Source organism: Myotis daubentonii, chromosome 13 (genome assembly GCF_963259705.1).
Source record: "Myotis daubentonii chromosome 13, mMyoDau2.1, whole genome shotgun sequence".
Lineage (NCBI taxonomy): Eukaryota > Metazoa > Chordata > Mammalia > Chiroptera > Vespertilionidae > Myotis > Myotis daubentonii.
In genome coordinates, this window is record NC_081852.1 from 45,781,964 (window position 1) to 45,797,121 (window position 15,158).

The 15,158-nt window shown below is 50.6% G+C and overlaps 1 protein-coding gene across 10 annotated transcripts in view; it reads left to right on the forward strand.

Moving 5' to 3' along the window:
- PAX2 (paired box 2) overlaps positions 1-12,959 on the forward strand; it is a 92,459-nt gene extending 79,500 nt beyond the window's left edge. For 4 of the 10 annotated variants that reach the window (XM_059661081.1, XM_059661080.1, XM_059661085.1 and 1 more), the window contains 3 exons: positions 7,764-7,865; positions 10,013-10,099; positions 10,535-12,959. In XM_059661081.1, coding sequence (XP_059517064.1) covers positions 7,764-7,865; positions 10,013-10,099; positions 10,535-10,611 — 266 coding nt within the window. In that variant the 3' untranslated portion in view covers positions 10,612-12,959. The remainder of the gene's footprint in view (positions 1-7,763; positions 7,866-10,012; positions 10,100-10,534) is intronic. The other 6 variants (XM_059661077.1, XM_059661078.1, XM_059661083.1 and 3 more) reach the window with 3 other exon arrangements.
- The last annotated feature ends 2,199 nt before the right edge of the window (positions 12,960-15,158 follow it).

The window sequence follows — 15,158 nt, forward strand, 5'->3', positions numbered from 1 at the left end:
AAGTTTGTTATGTTAGTGCATTATGTAATTTGGATTGGTCATGTGATCATAACTGGTATAGTAAATGTAAGTATATGGTATATTTAGGCAGCAATTACCCATCTAATAACTGTGTATTCTTGGAAGCAGTATAAATGCTTGTGTCCAATGCAGCCACAGACTACCAACCTTGAAGCAATCTAGTGTCTTCGTTTTCACTACCTTATGAGAAGCAGGCAAACTTGAGGATAGGTTAGTAAAACAAGAGTTATGCTTTCTGGCCTTAGGGTCCTCCATAGTGTCAAGTGGAGAGCAAAAGTGCTCATTTTCAGAGAAAGATGCTGAGGAAAAGCATCTCTAAACTCATCGAATATAACTTTTGCTGCATAAATCTATGTCTAGTAAGTCTTGCTGTCTGAGCCATCACTGAGCCGAAGCATCCCTCTGCTTTGGCAGCTTCCTCTTTATCATTTCCTTGGTCTTCTAAATGCTGACATTTTTTTTTACTTGAGAGAAGCTTCTCTGCTTCTTCATGTGTTATTTTGCTGTTCTTTGTATGATCTTGTTTATCAGTACAGTTCAAGTGGCTTCAAACAAATCAGTGCCTTTCCTACACCAAAGAATAGAGGTTCTTTTGGTCTTTTATAAATACTGCTTATTAATCTTTGGGTCATGAATACTTTTGAGACTATGCTAAAAGCCATCTAGATATTATTTATATATAAACATTTAATGTATGACTTTATACGGGACTCCCCAAAGCACGTCATTGGAGTCCTACAGGATCAGTGAATCCTTGTTGTGAAAAATGGAAGAACCTGAAACATGCAAGAAACAATAAGTGACAAGATGTTCTGTTATAGGAAGAATTTGCTCAGCATAATCCCAGGTTAATTACCTGGACCAAATAGCTACTAGTATGTATTTCCTGGGTCTACAATATTTGAGACTGTCATTCTAGAACAGGGGTGGGCAAACTTTTTGACTTGAGGGCCCCAATGGGTTCTTAAACTGGACCGGAGGGCCAGAACAAAAGCATGGATGGAGTGTTTGTGTAAACTAATATAAATTCAAAGTAAACATCATTACATAAAAGGGTACGGTCTTTTTTTTCAATAGTTTTATTCATTTCAAACGGGCCGGATCCGGCCCGCGGGCCGTAGTTTGCCCACGGCTGTTCTAGAATCACCCAAGTATACTATTTGTTCTGTAGTCCAGGTTCTGCCATGTACTACTAGCTGTGAAATCTTGAACATAATAGTTAGCGCCTCCGAGTTTCCATTTCTCGTCTATAAAATGGTGATTAAAAACAGATCAACATCATAGGTCAGTGGTTCTCAACCTTCCTAATGCCACAACCCTTTAATACAGTTCCTCATGTTGTGGTGACCCCCAATTTCATTGTTACAAATTGAACATAATTAAAACATAGTGATTAATCACAAAAACAATATGTAATTACATATGTGTTTTCTGATGGTCTTAGGCAACCCCTGTGAAAGGGTTGTTCGACCCCCAAAGGGGTCGCGACCCACAGGTTGAGAACCGCTGTCATAGCTTGATATGAGCATTAAATGAGATAATACACAGAAAATATTTAGGACAGTGCCTAGCATATAGTAGGTGCTCAATGAATGCTGGCTAGCCTAGGTACAAGTAGAAACACAAGTCTGCCCTGAATCTTAGATGAAATAGCATAAGTTATCTGGTGACTGAAATTTTCCAATTTCTTAACGGTCTTTCACTTTGCTTTTCTCTGTACTTGTAAGAGCAACTTCACTTAGATTCTCTCCAAAACAGTTGATTCGATCTGGCCCATTTGGTAGGGAATGCCTGACAAAAGTGCACTGTCTGATTCAGATGCAGTGATTGCTGTAGAAATTGGCTTTAGAATCTTCAGGGACTTCTGCAGTTGAACTGAGAAGGCATCCTCATCAAGTACAGTGCTTCTAACACTTCTGGGTACTTTAAGAGACTCAACTACTACTGTTTCTTGAAGAGCCTCTTTGTTTTTTAGAAAACTCTCAAAGGAGATTAATATTCCACCCCACAGAGCTTTACTACAGACTTTCAGTGTCAGTATTTTATTCTTTGTGTCCTCCTTTTTCTTGTCTCATCTTAACGATGGCCGTGGCAATATGAGATTTTGCTGGTTGGATGACTTCTTTTCCTTTTCTTTGGCTCTTTTGGGAGTACCTGGCTTCATGTCATCATTACAAGGTAGTGTGGTACAGACGTAGCTTCACACTTTGGCTCTGTCATGTACTAGCTCTGGAGCCAGAGGAAAGTCATTCTGGCTCTGTGTGCCTCCATTTTCTCAACTTTAAAACAAGCAAGTTAGACTGATCATCTCAAAGGCTCTTCCATCTTTAAAACTATAATCTTAGGAAGCAAGTCTCCAACATGAAATGTCCATCCCCTTGTAATATGTGGCATTTTATCCATTTGTGATTCTTGGTGCTGTTTTTATGTTACTGGCATTGTCAGTGAGCAAAGCAAATGCTTTACTGCTTCCTATCTCCTGTTGGATGGCACATATTTTATAACTGATGTATTTTGCTGTGTAGCTGGGGTTTTTTTCTCTCTTTCTAAGCTTTTGCTTGTTTAAGGAGGTGGCTATGCTGTCTTACAGTTTTAGAGTTTGTCTTCACTCCCATTTGTCCATCTGTCTGTAGTAACACAAGACCCAGTGCTCTGTCGATTCTTCCTTGCACTGATTCCATTACCCATTCATATTCTCTCACTAAAAGAGGCTTGCTCAAAGAATGCTGCTGGGCAAATGGTATGACAGTCTTAGTAATTTGAGAACTTCCTGCAGTATGTGTTTTCCATTATTGACAATGGTGTTCCGGGAGAATATATGGCTCCGGCAAGAGTTTGGTCAATGTTTTCCTGCTCTTCAGGCGTCACCTGTGTACTAATGAAGCCATTGAGAGTGCTTTGTATGCAGTAGCTTGCACCTTCGTTGGCTTAGGCGTCCTGATCGGGCACCTCTTTGTGGTGATACTGATGTTCCAGAATCTGGAGCAGCAGCAGCACAGCTGTATGCTGACCATCCGGAAGCGTGCATGTTTTACCTCATCATGGGTTTCTTCTCGCACATTCTAAAATGTCTGATAACCACCAAGCTATCTGTATCTATGAGTTGATTTTTGTTTTGTTTGTTCACTTGTTTCTTCTGTTGTTGTATAGCCTACATACGAGTGAAGTCATACAATTTTTGCCCTTTTTTGCCTGACTTACTTCACTTAGCATAATACCCCTGAGGCCCAGCCATGTTGTCACAAATGACAATATTTCATCTTTTTGTGTGGCTGAGTAGTATTCCATTGTATATATACCACATCTTCTTTATCCCTTCATCAGTCAATGAACACTTGGGTTGTTTCCATATCTTATAAATAATGCTGCAATGAGCATAGAAGCACATATATCTTTTTGAATAGATGTTTTTGTGTTCTTCAAATAAATAAAGATATTGAATGATAATATTATAAACCAATATTACTTAAATTATTTTAAAGTTCATTTTGAGAAAAAAAAAATAAAGTGACAACTTGACTATTAAAAAAAGTCTGGCCCTAGCCGATTTAGCTCAGTGGATAGAGCATTGGCCTGCGGACCAAAGGGTCCTGGGTTTGATTTCAGCCAAGGGCTCCTCCCTGGCCTGGGCCCTGGTTGGTGCTCATGTAGGAGGCAACCAATCAATGTGTTTCTTTCACATTGATGTTTCTCTCTGTCTTTCCCTCTCTCTCCCACTCTCCCTAAATATCAATGGAAAAATATCCTTAGGTGAGAATTAACAATAACAAAAAAAAGTCTGAATAGCACTCTATAGATTCTGTGTTTAAAGTAGAATTCAGAAATGTCTCTTTCAGGCAACAGTTCTGTAGGTGACCTTCAGCATGCCAAAGTGTCTATATGTTGAAAGTTGGCAAAAGAAAAAGCCAGTGGAAATAAAAGTTGGCAAGAAGAAAATCCAGTGGAAATAAACAAAAACCCTGGAGGTGTACCTCCAGGTTAGCTGGAAACACCTTTCCAGTCATCCAGCCTCTGAGGCTAAGGACGGGATTGTGTGACAAAAACATATTACAAGGAGTTCATGTGTGACAGGTTGTGGAAACCATGCAGCTGAAAATCAGAATTCAGATGCATTTAAATTCCTGTTTATTAAGAAAGAAGCCTACTTCTTTTCCTAGCTGCTTTGTATACATTAAGATCACAAGACCAAGAGGAATTGGGTTTCTAAATCTTTTACATTCTCTTTAACTCTCCTCTGTCTTGGTCCTTTTTTCTTTTTCTTTTTTAATATGTTTTTATTTATTTCAGAGAGGAAGAGAGAGAGAGAGAGAGAGAGAGAGAGAGAGAGAGAGAGAGAGAGATCAATGATGAGAGAGAATCATTGATCAGCTGTCTCCTGCACACCCCCTACTGGGGATCAAGCCCATAACCCGGGTATATGTCCTTGACCAGAATCGAACCTGGAACCTGATCGGTCCATAGGCCGATGCTCTACCCACTGAGCCAAATCAGCTAGGGCTGTCTTGGTCTGTTTTTGACCAATATATGTCATATTATTAATCTCTCTAGGAATTGATAGATATGGCTGTCATTGTCCATTTCAGGCCCACTCCTCTGAGAGGTGGTCAGAAGGAGTAGACCATTTATTGACAGTAGAAGTCAATGAAAGAAAACCCACAACAAAGCAAACAGATTCTTTCTGCTATCTCTCTGCGAGTCTAAAGCAATCTCTTGTTTAATAGTTCCATGCTGTTGTTTATTCTTGAGTTTTACAGTGTAAGAAATTGGCTATAATAGATAGGTTAGAGAAAAATTATTCTATTGCATGAGAAAGCTGGGTCACAATATTTGAGTCCCTTACTGTTAATCTTTCGTTAACCTGTAAACACTCATAATCCACTGTTCAAACTATTTTTAGAGAAAAGGCAGATTCAAACATTTACATTTGTCCCAGCCTTTACCTCTTCAAAGGAGACCAACAAATATGAACAATTAAAAAACAATATGTATTGTTTTTATATATTGTTTTTAAAGCACCCCCCTCTATTGTTTGTGTTGGCTATAAATGCATAGAATGGTAGAAAATTAACAAGTATTTATTGAGCACCTACCATTTCTCAGCTGTGCAAGAAAGCGCAGAAGACAGGACCCTCAGTTTGATTATGATCTGCTTGAAGAAGCAAGCCATGATATGAAACAACAGGGCTGGTATAATATGAAATATAATGACATGCTCATCCATGGAGCACAGACGCTACAGAAGTTTAGGAGAGATAAACTCTGAAGGTAGAATAGTAGGGGTTTGAGCTGGAAGGAGAAGGAAACTATGAGTAAGAAGATGAAAATGATATGGCAAAAGCACAGAGGTTTCACAGCAACACGCCAGTGAAAACAGTCAAACTAAACCAGGAGGGGTGCAAATCAGAGCTGAGGAAGCTGGCTGGGAGGAGTACCTGGACGCTGTGAAAGCCTGGCAGAGTTTAGATTCAAACTGTAGTCTACACAGAATCAATGATGGTTTTTACAAGGAAAGTGTTGAGAGCAATGTTTTATGAGGACAAGCCAAGCATCCACACTTGGGAGAGACCTGAGAGGGAAGAATGTAGAGGCGGGGAATATAAGCAAGAAAATTGTTGTGGCAAACCAAGGGCAGGTCTTAGGAGCTGAGCTATGGAGGTGTTGGAGGAAATGGAGAAGGGACAGATGTCACAAACATTGCTAAGAGGAACTGGGCACACTTGGTGACTGACTTCATATGGAGGGGGAGGGAAAAGGCCATGTCAAGAAAGACTCCAATATTTTTGGTCTCGTGGTCTTCAAGTAAGTTGATGGTGGAACTGATAATGGAGACAGTGAATCAGCTTTTATTCCTGTCAAGTGTGAGGTGACAGTGGGACAGCTAATGAAAATGTTCAGCAGGAAGCTAGAAATACAGAAATTTGAACTGTATCTCTGTAGTCTGAGGGTAGGAAAGGTGAATCACTCAGATATGTTAAGGTGGGGATGAGGAAACTCAGAAAAGTAGGAGGAGAGGTCAGTTTCAAGGTGAGAGTGGCAAGGAGAGAGAGAGAGAGAGAGAGAGAGAGAGAGAGAGAGAGAGAGAGAGAGAGAGACACTTTGGAATAGACATTAGGAGGATGAGGATTAGTGAAAGTGAACTGGGCCAGATATGCATAGTTCCATAACTTCCTCCAGCCACACCTTGCTTTCCCAGGGTTTGACAGACACTGGAGTGGGAGAGTGGCACTGGATGAAGAGGAGGATAAAGGGAATTTGGAGAGGATGAATGGGACCCAGGAGAGCAGAAAGTAGTGTCTAGGGCAGTGATGGCGAACCTATGACACGCGTGTCAGAGGTGACACGCGAACTCATTTTTTTGGTTGATTTTTCTTTGTTAAATGGCATTTAAATATATAAAATAAATATCAAAAATATAAGTCTTTGTTTTACTATGGTTGCAAATATCAAGAAATTTCTATATGTGACACGGCACCAGAGTTAAGTTAGGGTTTTTCAAAATGCTGACATGCCGAGCTCAAAAGGTTCGCCATCACTGGTCTAGGGCATGAAAGTGTGGGAGAAGAAAGAGGGCAATTTTTGTTGTTGTTAATCCTCACCTGAGGATATTTTTTTCCATTGGTTTTTAGAGAGTGGAAGGGTGAGAGACAAAGAGAGAAAAACATCAATGCAAGAGAGACACATCGGTTGGTTGCTTCCTACATGCGCCCTGACAGGGGCCAGAGATTGAGCCCGAAACCAAGGTACTTGCCCTTGACCAGAATCAGACCAGTGACCCTTCAGTCATGGGCTGACACTCTCACCACTGAGCCAAACCGGCCTGAGCATGAGGGCAAATTATTATGATTAGCAATGGGAGCATACTAAAATGCAAAGGGAGGTGGTGACCTCTTCGTGGTGGTAAAGGGGACAGGCAGGGAGGGAGGCCACTCACTCAGGTGCAGGTGTGTTGAAGAGGAGATGTCTGTGGACCATGGGTATTTCCCTCATGTTGACTTGATTTGCCTTCCCATTAAGGAAAGCCCTGCCTCCCACTCTCCAGGCTCTAGCTAATAGAGGACTCTCGGGACAGATGTCATCAGTTGGGGGGGAGGGGATGAAGATTTCGGAACTTGATCTGATCCACTTGCACTGTTGGCTCAAAAGCTTCTGATTCACTTCGGAGATGGTTTTCTGTCATTTAAATGCCATAAACTCTAACAACAGAGTAGCTCACTGGCTGGCCCCCTGCTCTCCACACCGGCCAGGCCCAGCACCTGCAGCATCTCTTGGAGAGGAAAAGAGAGACCCATTATCCCATGTGGGTGGTGGGGGGTATCTTCCAAACCTGAAGGAAAGGTAGGGTGTTGGGGAGGAGAGAGATGAGCAAGATCATAGAGGTCCATTTGGTTACTGGCGAGACCACAGCTGAAGACCTGGCTGGGAAGGGAGAGTACAGCCAGGTCACCCTCCCGCCCTTCTCCACCTGGGTTTGGGCTCCAAAGAGACACAAGCAAAGGCAAACACACACACATGCACAGAGAAAGAGCCACACAGAGTGGAGGTGCATGCACAGCTGATCATAGGACAGACATTTAGGTCACGAGCTCACACACTTGTAAAGGCACACCCGGATCTGATCATCATCTCTGTCTACACACAGTTCTTTCTTCTCCAAGGGTTCTCTTCCCATGGAGCGCCCTGGTGTGCGTAGAGGCAGGCCCCTCTCTGCCAGGCCTCATGCCTTCCCCTTTGTGTTTTTCCAGGTCGTGACATGGCGAGCACCACTCTGCCTGGTTACCCCCCTCACGTGCCCCCCACTGGCCAGGGAAGCTACCCCACCTCCACCCTGGCAGGAATGGTGCCTGGTAGGTGACAACGCTGTAGCTGCCTAATTAATGTGGGGGTAACTAAATTGTGGGTGAGCTGCTGAGTGGTCTTTAGGCTGAGGCTGGGGGTGGGAAGAGATCCAACATCCCCTCCCCCCAAAACACTGCTATTCTACCCCTCACTCTCCCTAGAGCTGCAGTTGGCCCCTCATCCTCTTTCATAAGCAACCTAGGGAAGGAGCTTGCAGAAGTGCCCCTTGTGTGCATCCCACTGTATGTCATGGCCCCTTCACAGGACCCACCCACTCAAGCCTGTGCCCAGGGAGCACTCAGCCTCAGCTCCACCCTCAGTGCCCCAGCCCACCCCCAGCCAGCTGACACTGCTTGGAAGAGCCTGCCCTGGTTTCCATGGAAACTTGGATCCAAGAACCATTTCCAGAGACATGTCAGTCACTCAGACAAAGCCACCCTGGTCCACACCAACCCACAGGGAAGACCAGAACCTACCCCACCCTAGAGAGAAGAGGGAACCTACCCCACCCCGAATGAAAGAGGAACAGGGGACAGGCTACGGCAGGAACCAGAGAGGCTAGCTCCAGAGAAATGAGCTAAAGCACCCCACATGTCCTCAGAGGAGCCAGGCTCTTCGCTCCTCAGAGTGCAGGCCACCCCCTGGCTGGGCGCAGCTGGGTTAGGCTGTGTGAATCAGAGAGGCAGAGGTCGCTTTTAGGCTCTGGTGTTGTGCTCTTCCCGACCCCTCACCTCAGATTGGAGCCAGACTTGGAGCCAAAGAGAGTAGAAGCACCTATTTGCATAAATACCAGAAAACTCTTGGTTAATGAGGGTGAGACTCACTGGGCCTGCACCCGCTCCCATGGTTGCCTTCTTGTGTGCCCCTTCCCTGAAGCTCAGCTCTCATGGGAGAGGGTGGGTAGAAAAGGGTGACTGGTCCCCTTCCTGGACTGTCCATCCAGGGACAGCCTGGATAAGCAGAGTTGGGGGAAGGGCATGGCTAAGAGGGCATTGCTGCAGAGTGTGGTAGAAAGGGGCTGAAGAGACTTAGAGGAACTGGGTAGGAGGAGCTGAGGGGTGTGGGTGAGGAGACCCAGATGTGGGGTAGGGGGAGTAGAAGTGTTGAGTGCGAGGAGACTCTTCCAGGAAGGTCCCAGCAGTGAGCTGGTGGAGGCTGGAGAAGGTCTTGGAGAGGTGGGGTGAGGGAGGGGGGAGTCTGTAAGGAGGTGGGGATGAGGGGAGCGCAGAGAGCTCGTGGTGGCAAGGGGGGAGTCGTTAAACAGAATCTAGTGCTGATGAGGAAATTACACTTGTTTCATTAGCGATGGGGAAGGAGATAGCTCAGTTCCTCTTGGTCACAGTTGAGCTCAGAAGCTCATTATCCTGCTGCACGCATGCTTTCCCTCCTCGTCAATAAACAGGCTTTCCAGTGGCTGCATCCCCCACCCCCACCCCAGCTCCCTCTCCGAGAGGGGCCCCTTCTCCTCTACTTAACCCGCGGTTAGGGATCACTGTAAACAGTCTGGGGTCATCACACAGGAGAAAGGGCGAGGGGGAAACCCGGAGATGTGGCCTTTCTCCCGTGGAGGGAGTGAAGCAGCTTCCGACGGGCTGGGAGCCCACGGGGCCCTCCGCTCACTGCTCACGCCACCTGCTGCCCGCCACCTCCTTCCCCTGCTGCGTGCCCCACAAGTCCAGTCTCTCGGAGGGAAAGGTGGGAGGGGGGTTCCCAGCAGAACCCAAGCCCTTGCTTTGGCACAGTGCTAAGATGCCATTTTTAGGACTTTCTGGGACAAAGTGTCCCCAGGGCCTTTCTTCGCCACCCTCCCCCGCTTCCACCCCGGGGGGCTATGGCTCCCAGAACCAGAGTCTGTGCTAAAAAGACCCTGTCCTCCCACGCAGCGGGGTAGGCGTGCCTGGACCCAGAATCAACCCTTCTCGGGTGCCAGAGACGCCTCCGCGAGGTGTCCTAGGGGAGCACCGCCCCGCAGGTCTCCCCACTCCCGTGTGCGAGGGTCGTGGGTGCTGCTGCATCCCCCCCCACACACACGCACCCAGGGCTCTCCCCACGCGGTCTCAGTGGATTGCTCCGCCTTCGCCTGGCCCACAGCTTGCCACATCGGGTCCGCCTCGGTGTTGCGCGTGTCTGATCCCACTCCCCCACCCTCCCGCAGGGAGCGAGTTCTCCGGCAACCCGTACAGCCACCCCCAGTACACGGCCTACAACGAGGCTTGGAGATTCAGCAACCCCGCCTTACTAAGTGAGTACGCCACCCGCCACCCGGCAGCCGGCGGCTCAGCGCGCCCGCCCGCCGCCCGCCGCCCGCTGCTGCCCCACGCGCCCCACTCCAGCCACCGGACCCGGTGCCGGCCGGGCAGGCCCGCAGTGCAGCACGGAGGCCCGGCGTCCCTGCGGACCCCGCGCCTCCCGCCCCCTTCCCCTCCTCGCCCTCCTAGTCGCTGAAAGGGCCTGGCTGCCCCAGCGTCAGCCCCCCGGCAAGGTCCGCAGTCGGGCGGCGTGGTCGCCCATGGGGTCCCCCTCCCCCCACCCCCCAGGGAATGCAGCTCTCCCAGCCCCTCAGCCCAGCCCAGGTCTTCCAGCCCCGAGCCCCGGGAGGTCTTCGCTTTGCTTTCCTCTTTTTGTTCTCCTGTTTGTCCTCTCACCCAGCCCATTCTTCTCCTGTGTTAACTTCCAGGTTCCCCTTATTATTATAGTGCCGCCCCCCGGGGTTCCGCCCCTGCCGCTGCTGCCGCTGCCTATGACCGCCACTAGTTACCGCGGGGACCACATCAAGCTCCAGGCCGACAGCTTCGGCCTCCACATCGTCCCTGTCTGACCGCCCACCCCGAGGGAGGGAGGACCTCCTCGACTCGCAGCCTCCTGGCCGCCGCCCCAGCCCCCCACCCCCACCCCCCGCACCCAGGACGCCTGCAGCCCTTCGCGTCACCCGGCCCCGGGCCGGACGGGACTAGTGGAGCCTCGGGCGGGACCCTCCGGCCCGGCTGGGCCCACCGACCCCGCCCCTCTCCGCCTGCCTGGACTTCGGAGGGCACCGAGGAGGGCGTGCCCAGCTCGCCCCGGCCTCGCCCGACCAGCGGGCGGGACACGGGACTCGGGCCGGGCCGCCGCTGGGCGCGGGGACACGTTCTGTGACACACAATCAGCGCGGACTGCAGCGCGGCCAGCCCCGGAGCAGCCCGCTTCGCCAGGAGGCCTCGCCGCAGGGCCTGGGCAAAGGAAATGAAGAACAAACTGGTTTTCTGCGGGAGGAAGAGCCTCCTGCCTAACCCTGGGGAAAAGCCCTCGCACCCGCGCCAGCCGGACTGCCCCCGCCTTCCGAGTGCGCCCCACCCCGAAAGGTGGACTGGAGTGGGGGCTGGGCTCTAGCGGGGAAGGTGGGGGTCGTCTGGTCCTTCCGAGGTTGGGACCCCAGGCACGCAGGCCCCAGCAGCCCGCACCCACCGAGCCGACTCCACCAGAGCCCCAGCCCCCCAGGGCCCAGGCACCCCCTACTAGTGAGGAGACTCAGCCCCACCTTGCCCCTACCTCAGCGTCTCTGCCTCTGTGACACCCCCCGCCCCGTCTTCCCTCCTGCCCGTCCTTTTCCCGACCCACGGTGCTCTGCATCGCTGCTCCCTGTCTCACCACCCATCGGAGGCTCTCCAGTGCGTCCCTCCCCCGACACAGACTCTGGATCTGCCGTTGGCAGGAGCAGGGTCTGAGCTGCGACGAGGTGGAAGCGGGGGCTGCCCACCCACCCCCAGCTCCTCCTCCGGCAGGAACTGAACAGAACCGCAAAAAATCTACATTTATTTAATATGATGATCTTTGCAAAAAGGAAGAAACAAAAGCCCAACAGGCTGCTGCTCTGTAGAAAGGCGATGTGTGTCGTGCGAAGGCGAACCCCAGTGTATATAACCTCGCCCCGCTCCCCCCCCCCCGCCCCGCCCGGTAGAGTCCCCGCCGCCCGCCCGCCCTGCCTGTAGATACGCCCCGCGCTCTGTGCTGTGAGAGTCGCCGCTCGCTGGGGGGTGGGGGGAGGGGGACACAGCTACACGCCCACTGAAGCACAGCACGTCCTGGGGGAGGGGGGCCTTTTTTATGTTACAAAAAAAAAAAAATTACGAAAGAAAAGAAATCTCTATGCAAAACGACGAACATGGTCCTGTGGACTCCTCTCGCCTCTGTTTTGTTGGCTGTTTCTCTGTAACTCCATGTCCTCATTCGCTCATCTTTCTCCTGCGCATCGCTCCCCTCTCTCCATCTCTTTCTCCGCAGTCCGTTTCTCTCCGTCTTTGTCTGTCTCTGTCCCCCCCCCTCGGCCTCTCCTCCGCCCAGCCCCGGCCGCCAGGCCCGTGCAGCTAACTCAGCGGTGGCGGCTCCACTCCCGGGCTCGTCCCCTCGAGGCTGCTGTGCCCCGCGCGCCCTGCGCCGCCGGCGGCCGGGCCGCCCCGCCCCGCCCCGTAGTTGCTCTCTCGGTAGCGGCGATGCGCCCTGCATGTCTCCTCACCCGTGGATCGTGACGACTCGAAATAACAGAAACAAAGTCAATAAAAGTGAAAATAAATAAATAAATAAAAATTCTTAAACAAATACGAAAGGCTTGGCGTCCTCGCCCAGATCTCTCTCCCCTTCGAGCCTTTTTTTATTTAAAAAGGAAAACGAGTAAAGAGAATAGTTTAAGGGAACAACCGGCGCCTAGCCAGGCTCCAGGGGCCTGAGCGGGGCGGCAAGGGAACCGAGGTTCGAACTCCGAGGCTCAACCCATTCCAGTCCTGGGGGGGCACCAGCGCCACGACCCAGCCGAACCCTCGAGAGACAGCCCCCCCATAGCTCTGGTCTCCTTGGCCACTTGAAGCGCGTCGGTTCGTTTTGATTCTTTTCTTTTTCTTTCTTTTTTTATTGTGCACATGAGAAATAAATAATAAATAATAATAATAAATAAATAAATAATAATAAAATTTTGTATGTCACTCCCCATGGCTCCAGGTTTGTCTCTCCCTGTCTCTGGGACAGGCCTCCCCTCCCGCTGGTGGATCCCAGATAACCCCCTCAGTGACCCTCCCAGCCACGCTCCCACTGCCACCCCTTTCCCAGGACCCTCGTGGCGGCAGCTGAAAGCAGGCAAGGCCCAGACCAGCTGGCCCTTCCGTAGTCACCCGCCCTTGGGACAAGGAGCTTTCCAAACGTAAGAATCACTCCGGGGTACACATCTATAGCAGGCCTATGGTCGCCCTGCCTCTCCACCCGCTCCCAGCTTTAGGGGTCAGAGGCCCTTTCCCCGTGGGAGGAGAGTGGGGATGGCTGCTGCCCTGCCTCCTTTCTCCAATCCTCCTCGCAGCCGCAATTTCATCCCGCAAGTCTGCACTGAGGCCGCGGAGACCGCAGACGCCGGTCACAAGTTTCCGTGCCGACACTGAGCTCCGCGGAGGCTCCGGTAGAACCCGCCAGCTCGCGGGACCTCGCGCGCCCCCTGTGTCTTGCGGCGCCCGGGCCCTCGCCGGCAGCAATTAGGATTGGTGTGGTCTGGTTGTGTCCCGAGAGGAGTCTGTGGGTCCGTAGGTGCTTCCGTTCTGTTGGACTGGGTGGGTCTATGTTCCTAGGTGGGCCGGGTTGGGGGAGGCGGGAGAACTGTTTGCTTTTTCAGGCATTCTCACTGCTCTTGTGCGGAGGGGCGGGGATCTGTGTCCATCCTGTGTCTGTTTCCCATTTGGGGGAAGGATGGGTGATTGCCCAGGCAGCATCTGAAGTACTTGGAAGGGTCTTCTCTCGATCCTTTCAACAGCCCCTCAACTCCAGCCCCCCTAAAGGCTGCAGCCCTCACCTGATCTCGCCCGTGGAGACTTTTCCTTCTCTGCCCCTGGGATACCTTCCCAACTCAGCTCTTCGCTGGGCCTCCTCCCTCCTGGGAGGCTCTTGACGCTCTGAGCTGCCAGGGCATCCTCCTGGCTGGGAGCAGTGTGTCCCAGACACCTCCTTCCCTCCAGGATCCCAGAGGCCTTTCCTTCCCCAAGCCTATTTGCCTAGCTTCGCCCCCTCTGACACTTCAGGAGGATGCGCAGGATCCCCAACAAATCAGAAAGCCCCTAAATTAATCTCCTTCTTCCTCCCTCTCCCCTGTGGCCCCTCCCAATTCCCCACCTCAGCAAATGACAATCCCACCTTCTGACCTTGCTTGGTCCTGCCCCTCTTGACTGTCATTTTCCTGGGTGATCTTCAAAGTTATTTTAAATCATACATCCTATCAGTAAAAAGAATTCTTAACGTGTACCTCCAATCCTATATAATAAAAGGCTAATATGCACATCGACCGAAGGGCGGAACAACCGGTCATTATGACACACACTGACCACCAGGGGGCAGATGCTCAATGCAGAAGCTGCCCCCTGGTGGTCAGTGCACCCCCCCCCCCAGGGGGAGCACTGCTCTGCCAGAAGCCAAGCTCACAGCTGGGGAGCGGTAGTGGGAACCTCTCCCGTCTCTGAGGCAGTCAGACATCCCCTGAGGGGTCCCAGACTGCGAGAGGGCACAGGCCAGGCTAAGGGACCCCCCCAGTTTCCCAGTGTCATGCACCAGGCCTCTAGTATAATATATTTATTTAAATATTTACTTATTTATAAATTCCACAAATGTACAACTGGACTAACAAATTATGAATTTCATAAGACATAAAATAGTAAAAAGATGATGTTGGAATACATAGACATAGAAGCTCTAATGCAGTGGTTGCCAACCTTTCAGACCTCACGGACCACCAGTGGTCCGCAGACCACCAGTTGGTGACTGTTGCTCTAATGTTCTCTATGATAAATGGCTTCTCTTGTACCCCCTGGGAGATGTTCACCCTACTTTTGAGATGGTGCTCAGAACCCATCAAAACCCAGCATGGCAGAACTCCTGACCGCTGCCTGATGTCTAGCAGGTAAGTTCCTGGAAGTTGTCAAGGCACTGGTTTGGCCCAGTCGGTGCTGCTCTCATCGTATATAGCAGGCTACCTGACCCCCAGTCCCTGGCTTCGCTTCCAGGTGCTCCCAGACTGGGAACACTGCTTTGCCTAACACATCAAATTGGGAGTCAGGGCCTCTTGCCTGGTTCCCACCAGAACTCCTTACCTTCTGTTCTATGTCTGGCCTCCCCATACCAAATTGGACAGTGAGCGTGCCACTGTTGAGAGTGACCACCTCTGTACAGACGCTTTCATGCTGTTTCTCCTGGGGTGTTGGTTTCTGCTTGGAATCAGCCTGAGGATCCCCGAAACATGTTCTATTTTGAGCAGTTGCCTCTTCTAACTTCAGCCCCATATACATGTCCCAAACACA